This window comes from Salvelinus sp. IW2-2015, unplaced genomic scaffold, assembly GCF_002910315.2.
Source record: "Salvelinus sp. IW2-2015 unplaced genomic scaffold, ASM291031v2 Un_scaffold8051, whole genome shotgun sequence".
Lineage (NCBI taxonomy): Eukaryota > Metazoa > Chordata > Actinopteri > Salmoniformes > Salmonidae > Salvelinus > Salvelinus sp. IW2-2015.
In genome coordinates, this window is record NW_019949311.1 from 1 (window position 1) to 9,095 (window position 9,095).

The 9,095-nt window shown below is 42.1% G+C and overlaps 1 protein-coding gene across 1 annotated transcript; it reads left to right on the top strand.

The window, feature by feature from the left end:
* Nucleotides 1-143: 143 nt before the first annotated feature.
* Nucleotides 144-6,983, top strand: LOC112079455 (tetratricopeptide repeat protein 39B-like; the record flags this gene model as incomplete). The annotated part of the gene is given in 21 exon segments (XM_070442342.1): nt 144-243; nt 1,222-1,351; nt 1,935-2,040; nt 2,293-2,358; nt 2,649-2,757; nt 3,301-3,368; nt 3,449-3,508; nt 3,769-3,930; nt 4,472-4,484; nt 4,487-4,540; nt 4,543-4,565; nt 4,782-4,854; nt 4,857-4,900; nt 4,995-5,106; nt 5,268-5,318; nt 5,321-5,384; nt 5,544-5,569; nt 5,572-5,610; nt 5,613-5,658; nt 5,750-5,775; nt 5,778-6,983. Coding segments are annotated over 21 exon segments (1,506 nt in total), but the record flags the coding sequence as incomplete, so codon positions are not given.
* Between the last annotated feature and the right edge of the window lie 2,112 nt (nt 6,984-9,095).

Here is a 9,095-nt window from a genome sequence, read left to right on the forward strand (position 1 = left end):
TTTTGGGTTCTGATGGGGTATGACAGTTAAACTAAGCTCATGAGGCATTTATCTGTGTTATATTCTTCAAGAATCAATCGTAGTGCACATATTATACATTTTTGTCCAAAGGTGGATATAGCAACTAAGGATTCTAACTTTAACACAGTACATTATCTCATCACAGGTTCCGGAAGAAGACTACCATGGTGGAGGCCATCACTGAAATGTTTTACAAGCAGCCAGCTGACGACTTAACTGAAGGTGTGATGGGCTACCATCTCGTGATGGTTGTAGGTTATAAAGGATGATATCAGTATGTCGACATCTGGACATTCATACTTGTAGTATGTATGATGCATGACAATGTGAAAATGAGTATGTAGTATGTGTCATCCATACTGAAATGTACATGTTTCATGACTGGCCTTTTGATTTCATGTATTTGGGTTGTCATACTTCAGCTTCAGGATGCCCAGCACACATGGGGTTAAAATACTATTTGCTGTACCAAAATTATAATGTATGCACAGTATAGTTTATTTAGAAAGTTTTCAGACCCCATTAGTTTTACCACATTTTGTTAAGTTACAGACTTATTCTAAAATGTATTAAATTGTTTTTCAATCTACACACACAATACCCCATAATGACAAAGCAAAAATACGTTTTTAGAAATGTTTGCACGTTTACGTACGTGTTCAAACCCTTTACTCAGTACTTTGTTGAAGCACCTTTGGCAGCAATTACAGCCTTGGTTCTTCTTGGGTATGTGCCTCAACACAATCCTGTTTTGGGGCTCTACGGACAATTCCTTTGACCTCATGGCTTGGTTTTTGCTCTGACATGCACTGTCAACTGTGGGACCTTAGACAGATGTGTGCCCTTCCAAATCATGTCCAATCTATTGAATTTACCACAGATGGACTCCAATCAATGGAAACAGGATGAACCTGAGCTCAATTTCAAAGGGTCAATAGCAAAGGGTCTGAATTCTTTTGTAAATACATTTCTATGTTATGCAAAAATATCTGAACCTGTTATTGTGTGTGTAGATTGACAAATGTATTTAATCAATTTCAGAATAAGGCAACGTAACAATGTGGCAAAAGGGAAGGGGTCCTGAATACTTTCCGAATGCACTGTTTACATATACTACATCCACATTGGTTTAAATGTGTGGGTCTATTCTGGACTTTGACTGACAGGCATCTCTCTTTGTTTGCTCCTTGCCCGCTGCAGAGGAGATGCATGCGGAGTTGTGCTATGCTGAGGCGCTATTGCAGAAGGCTACACTCACTTTTCTGGACGAGAGCATGATCAGCTTCATCAAAGGAGGCATCAAGATCCGCAACAGCTTTCTGATCTACAAGTGGGCAGTTTTTTTTCTTTCTTTTTTTCTTCACACGACTGACCCAAACCAAGCTGTACTGAGCTGGCCTGGGTTCACATGAACTGGTTGATGATATAATGTGAAAAGGATATTGTGTTTCGTGTTTGGGTAGTCCAGTCACAGGCGGCTGGTGACACCTTAATTGGGGAGGACAGGCTCAAAGTAATGGCTGGAATGGTATCAAGCACATCAAAGGTTGTTTCCATATGTTTGATACCATTCACTCCATTCCAGTTTATTATTAGCCGCCGCCGTCATCCTCTCACCAGCCTCCTGTGCTTCCAGTATAAGAATGACTGTTCACAGAATTGATGCAGTAGAAAGAAATGAATCAAACGTTATCAAGCAGTGATTGTTTTTAGCAGGGTCACATTTGAGAGTCAAGTATTTTGGGAGATCTTGCATGGTTGATAGTGTACTCAAGTTCATAGTTCAATATATGTCATTCTGTCCATGAGCTGCTGTTGTCTATTAATGTTCTGTATTATGTCATGTTTAGTAGCAATGTCTAATGGGGATCCTTATAAAATAACCAAATACCTGTTTGGCTCCTCTCTACCAGGGAATGTGATGATATGTCAACCATGGCAAAGAACCAGTCTGACCAGATGAGCACACAAGCTCACTTCAGGAGCGGTGTGAACATGGGCATTGGTTCATTTAACTTGGTAAGAGCGTTGGTGTTTAGTGTTTCAGCTTCAGCGTTATGGGTGAGGTAGAAGATGGTAGGACAGGCAGATGAATAAGAGTTGCTAAAGCGGTCAAATGTAAGATTACAAATATTTTTTTCTCAACTCAAATTATGAATGTTTTTATTTTCTATTGGCTGTTTTTTTTCTTTGACATGAAAGGGGGATTTTTGTTTTGTGGTCCTCAGATGCTGAGGTCACTATCTTCACCGTTTGGTTTTCCTCTTTCAGTATTTGTCTCTCTTGCCGAGCAAGGTCCTCAGACTACTGGAGTGGATGGGTTTCTCTGGAGACCGGGTAGGTGACGAGAAGCAGTCTCACCACTTCTTTCTCTGACAGACTATTCAGCATCACACACCGGCCGCCTTGCAAAATACTCCTTTTCTCTTGGATAGTCCGAGAGGGGAGTCTTTTTTTCAAAGTAATTATTGTCCCCCAAAAACTGAGTGCTTGCATAAGTCAAAAAAGAATACATCTGTAAATGTTTGAAATTATAAATTTCTTTAGTTTACTTCCCATTATGCCTCATAATTAAGCCAATGACGATGCAATGAAGTGGATGTTGTTGACAGAGGCTTGTTTTGCAGGAAGTGGGTCTGTCCCAGCTGAGGGAGGGGGCAGCCAGCAACAGCCTGCGCTCCATCCTCAGCACTCTGTGCCTCCTGATGTACCACCTCTACATCAGCGTCATACTGGGTAAGGTACAGATCTAGGATCAGCTTTCCCTCCCCGAAACCTTACCATAACCTGGGAACCCTAAATTGGGGAAAACCCAAAAATGACCCAAGACCTGTGTCTAGGGGAAACATTGACCTACTCCTCAAATGCCACACTGGCCACTGGAGTTTTGAGGATAAAGGATGCCCTCTGGTGGTGACAATGCTAAACTGCTCCATTGTTACTACCGTACTGTGATCATCAACTGTCGCAGTCACGCTTTACAAAGTCACTTTGACTCCAGCTGGTTTCTTATGTGAAGAGCATTTAATCCATTTGTATGGACTATTAGGCTGTGTTTACACAGGCAGCCCAGTTGTGATCTCTTTTCCACTCATTTATCTTTTGACCAATCAGGTCTTTTCACATCAAATCTTTTTCAGAACCGATCTGATTGTACAAAAGACGATTTATTGAAAATTATAGAATTGGACTGCCTGTGTAAATGTATACTTAGATAATGGGTTTTAATTTACAACAGCCGTTAGGGTTGATTGATGCCTTGTCTTTCCTTCTCTATAGGTACTGGTGAGCCGAACCTGGTAGAGTCTGATGTTCTTCTGGAGCCCTACATTGAAAAGTTCCCCAATGTAAGTGAACAGTYCCCCTCCTGCAAGGTCTTCCCACTTGCCCCTCTCCTCTGTTAACATTGACTGTGGTTGTTCTCTAGGGGGCCCTCATTCTCTTCTACCAGGCCAGGATTGCTGTGCTCAAGGGTAACTTTGAATTTGTGAGTAATCTCCCTTTTTAAGAATGGCATCTTCATACATTTTCCTGKGTAGTATTCATTAGGTACCAAATGGAAGAAAACATAACTGGGAGCAACTTCCTAAACTTGTCCAATGAGAAACGCTTGTGTTCTGTTGCAAAGCATTTTGCTATGCTGTGCCCTAATGAATATGACCCTGTCTGCTATGTTACAAGTTATAAAATTGACCCCCTCTGTCTAACAAGAACCATATCTCCTTGTTTTGTGTATCTGTTCGCCAGGCCCAGAAGAAGTTCCTGGAGTGCATAGCGGCGCAGCAGGAGTGGCGTCAGATCCAYCATCTGTGTTACTGGGAGCTGATGTGGTCCTACTCCTTCCAGCAGGACTGGCTGGAGGCCTACCAGTATGCAGACCTTCTCTGCAAAGAGAGCAAGTGGTCCCAGGTATAGTACACCTGTAGGCAGTGTGACTAAAACATTTAGGATAAGTTCCCAGGTATAGTACACCTGTAGCAGCCTGACTAAAACATTTAGGATGGAGTTTCCAGGTATAGTACACACACTTTTTGTTGTTGTCACATACACTGGAAAGGTGCAGTAAAATGTGTTGTTTTACAGGGTCTGCCATAGTGGTACGATGCCCTCTGGTGCAGATTAAGATCAAGTGGACTTCGATAGATTTTTCACCTTGTCGGCTCGGGATATGAACCAGTGACCTTTCGGTTACTGGCCCAACACTAACCGCTAGGCTACCTGCTGCCTAGCAGCCTAACTAAAACCATTTTACTTCCCGGTCACAGATTAAGGTCCTTTTCCAGTTTCATAACTCTCCTCTCCTCTTCTACACTTTATTTTTATTTTTGAACCCTTACGGTCTTTCCATCTTGCTCTTTACAGCTCCCCCATGTTCTAACACTGGTATATTCCCTGGAGGTCTGGGTACAGATGGGTCATATTCATTGTGACTTTTGGTCTCTCCTGGCAGGCTATGTACGTGTTCCGAAAGCTTCCATCCTCAGCATGATGCCAGAGGAGGAGGTGAAGAAAACTGGGGAGATGTGGAACAGTTGTTCAGGTATGTGTTGTCAATAAGACGCATTTTATTGTATGGCACCCAAAGATACTATACAACTTGAAAAGAAAGTAGGTCCACACCAAAAAAAAAGATGACTATATATTCAGGATGGCATAAATGTAATATTTACATGAATCAATAACTGAACAGAAGGCACTGTTACACAGGGAAGGTGGGTTGTTAAGGTTTATAGCTATGGCTACTTTCATGTGTCTTATAGCAAGTGGAGAGCCTGCGGCTGCGGATTGCAGGGAAGTCTATCCCAACGGAGAAGTTCGCCGCGAAGAAGGCTCAGGGTACAGCGCCGCAACCCCAGTGGCGCTGGTGATTCCTGCCGTGGTGAGAACACTTTTTTATTTGATTTATTCAAAGCAATATACATGAACTTTTAAAATGTGGTATTTAGGTCTAAAATGCATTTTCCTCATGACAGGAAATGATATACGTTTGGAATGGCTTCACCATCGTTGGCAAAAGGCCTGAACTGACAGAGAGCATTCTGGTCACTATCGAGAAAGCAGAGGAGCAACTGAAGAATGACCCAAGTGAGTTTACCTTCACAATGCTCTAGGTCTAATCTATGGGACGGTGTGGGGGTCTCAAGGGGGAAAAATGGTCAGGTGTGGTAGAAATGCCAGGGCTGATTTCTGGTCCGTCAGCCCCTGTCTAATACAGAATAAAAACTTTTTTTTCTTTCCTCTCCCAGATCCATCAGAGTACCACGTGGATGACCAGTGCATGGTCCAGATGCTGAAGGGCTGTGTCTGAGACACCTGGGCCGTCTCGACCAGGCCCAACTCTGCTTCACACACGTCATCTCCAGGTAAGGCTTTATTGCCATTCACTGATCATTGAGGAATGTGGTTTGTGTGGCTCTTCAGGGGGCAAGCCCACCATCTACTAAGACTATTGATGCACCCAAATGTAATAGATCTGTTGGCTTTCTTACAATCTGATTGTTGTGGTTGTTTTGTTTTTACAGTGAAAACAGGATCAAGCATGACTGCTACTAGTGCCATACAGCATGTATGAACTGGGTCTTCTCTACAAGCGCAAGGAGACTTGGGGAAGGCTACCACCACCATAGAAAATGCCAAGTAAGTGTCAATTGAAACCACACTACTTTAGATGCATTGTTTACTGCCTAGGATGAGAATGGATGTTATTAAGAGTATCTGGATGTTACAGGCTGAACTACAAGGGTTATAGCATGGAGTGAGGCTACACTTCCGTATCCAGCTGCCCTTAACACAATGGGGACCTCGGTGGCCAAACTTCCACCCACCGCACGTCAGCTTGAGGACTGTAAAAGGTTGCGTCAATCGAATCTGGTATCAGGATAAAATGTGATTCAGAGTCACCGATATATTTTAATTATTCTTATTTAACATAAGCGATAAATGGTAAATGCAATTTTCGTATATACGGGTTCACTGTATCACCAGCAGGGTAAAGCAGAGAACTGACTGAAATAGTACAGACATCTTCTTTATATTGTGACAGATGTAGTTCCAACTTTAGAGTTGGCCTATCACAGTAGAGGCTTAGCGTTGTTTAAACTTGCTAGCCTATCGGTGGTGCCCAGGCTGGTCCAGCCTCACAGCACACAGGATCCAGAATCCGGAAGTGTTTGTTGTGAAGTTTGAGCTGAGTTGTCGGTGGCTACACTGCTCAGTTCCTGTTTTCTTGTTATTCAGAATTTTCCATCTTGTCTCAACCTTTGGTTAGCACAGTCGACACCCTAGATTACAAACAGCTTTTCTGCAGCACGCTATGTTTTGTGATTAACATGTCCTATTTCTATAAGGCATATATTTTTGTTAAAAAGAGAACAAAACCATCCTTCACAGGATGTAAGGTAAAATGCGCCACTGCCAACGAGGAATTGCTGAATATCTTGGGTCCATTCTACCTTGATATGGAGGTGTACAGATTTGAAAGAGCCTTGATTATAGTACACTTAGAAAAAGCCTGCACTTAAAATGTAAATGTTGCAAAATTAGAATTTGAGTCTTTTCTGTAGGGTCGACTCATGACTAGAGATTTGAGTGCATAACTCATTTTAAGCACAAATCTTCCATGTAATCGATGCATGATTTACAAGAAACGTGTGAGCTACACACTTGGATCTTAAGTTAGGATATGGCCTAAAGTTTTGGGTTTAGCCTTTGATTTGAGTTTGTAAAGACATGTACCTGTACGGTTTGTCTGTTTTCTTATACTTATGTTCCTATACACATTATGCTGTTATACATTCTGCTCTAACTGTTTCATTTTCTGCTAATTTAACCAATTAATTTACATTTGAACACATGGTTCTTTATTATCCACAGATATGAAGGTGCACTGGAAATGCATTTTACCTGTCATTGTACTAAGTGATTACTCAAAAGATTTTGACAAATAAAACTGTTGGAATGGATGAATTTGAGATTTAATTTTTTGCATGAATTGYCTGCCATTCATTCACTGACAATTAGATCCTACAATGAGCCTATTTATTGTCACTATCAGATCTCAATAACAAAACGCATCACACCTACAAACTGCACATTACTGTTGTCTGAGCAGCAAACTATAACTGTTAAGTCAGTTTTCAGAAGATGCTTTTTTGTTACTATTCAGTACTGTATCCAAATCATAGGTTCTCTGTTATAGCGCGTTTACTGTACAATCAAACTCCAACGGACATGTTTCAGGTGGTTTGTGTGTATATATATACTTTTGTTTGACACATCTTCAGATTAGTGGATTCGGCTATTTCAGCCACCCGTTGCTGACAGGTGTATAAAATCGAGCACACCGCCATGCAACTTCCATTCGCAAACATTGGCAGTAGAATGGCCTTACTGAAGAGCTCAGTGACTTAACGTGGCACCGTCATAGATGCCACCTTTACAACAAGTTAGTTCGTCAAATTTCTGCCCTGCTAGCGCTTCCCAGGTCAACTAAGTGCCGTTATTGTGAAGTGGAAATGTCTAGGAGCAACAACTCCTCAGCAGTGAAGTAGTAGGCCACACAACGGGACGCCGAGAGCTGCAGCATGTAGCGCGTACAAATCGTCTGTCCTCAGTTGCAACACTCACTACAGAGTTACAAAATGCCTCTGGAAGCAAAGTCAGCACAAGAACTGTTCGTCAGGAGCTTCATGAAATGGGTTTCCATGGCTGAGCAGCCGCACACAAGTTTAAGATTACAATGTTCAATGCCAAGTGTCGTCTGGAGTGATGTAAAGCTTGCGTTAAACCATCTGGCGGTCTGACGGACTAATCTGGGTTTGGCGCATACAAGGAAAATGCTACCTGAAGTTTGGTGGTAGAGTAATGGGCATGTTTTTCATGGTTCGGGCTAGGCCCCTTAGTTCCAGTGAGGGGAAATCTTTACGCTACATCATACAATGACATTCTAGACGATTCTGTACTTCCAACTTTGTGGCAACAGTTTGGGGAAGGCCCTTTCCTGTTTCAGCATGACAGTGCCCCTGTGCTTAACGCGAGGTCCATAATGAAATGGTTTGTTGAGATGGGTGTGGAAGAACTGGACTGGCCTGCACTGACCTCAATCCCACCGAACACCTATGGGATGAATTGGAACGCAGACTGCGAGCCAGGCCTAATCGCCCAAAATCAGTGCCCGACCTCACTAATGCTCTTGGCTGAATGGAAGTAAGTCCCCGCAGCAATGTTTCAACATCTAGTGGAAAGCCTTCCCAGAAGAGTGGAGGCTGTTATAGCAGCAAAGGGGACCAACTCCATATTAATGTCCATGATTTTGGAATGAGAGGTTTGACGAGCAGGTGTCCACATACTTTTAGTCATGTAGTGTATATTTCATTGGGTTGGAAGTCATGCTCTAATATTGAGAAATGCAGAACAACCCCACTATATAAATTCAGAATAATTGCAACGTCCGAGGATCACTGACGAAAGTGCTGCTCCGAACGCTCAGATGTGTTTTGCGGTGACGCTTCTCGAGTATTTGCGGTGAGCCGACTCATTTGGCTCCGTCACGTAAAAGAGACGGCTCATTTGGCCCCCAAATGGCTCTGTTAGGGAAATTTCACTTTTTTGTATTTTTTTAAACTTCAGATTCATCTCCARCACAACATCAACATATGTGAAAATGACAACACGTTTCTATGTTTAATTGATAAAGAGAGGAAGGTAAGTGTTTCCAGTGACATCATTGATGTGTGTCATGATTTTAACCAATTATGAGTAGGCGCTGCCTACTAATTGTCTAATTGGTTAATGTCATAGGACGATGTGTTTCCAATCTTTTTGACTGCAAAACATATAAAAGCTCTGTTTTCACATATGTTAGGGTGGTGCTGGAGAGGATGAATATGAAGTTGAACATTTTAGAAATTTTAAACAAGAACCAGTGAAAAAAATAGCACATTTCTAATTTAAAGCCCAAAAGGTAGGCTACCATTATGTCAAATCAGGAAATGCACCTCCAAATAAACGTTTACCTGGCTGGATTATTAGATGGCGCTGAATATTTTTTTTGCATGGACCAGATTGACACGCCC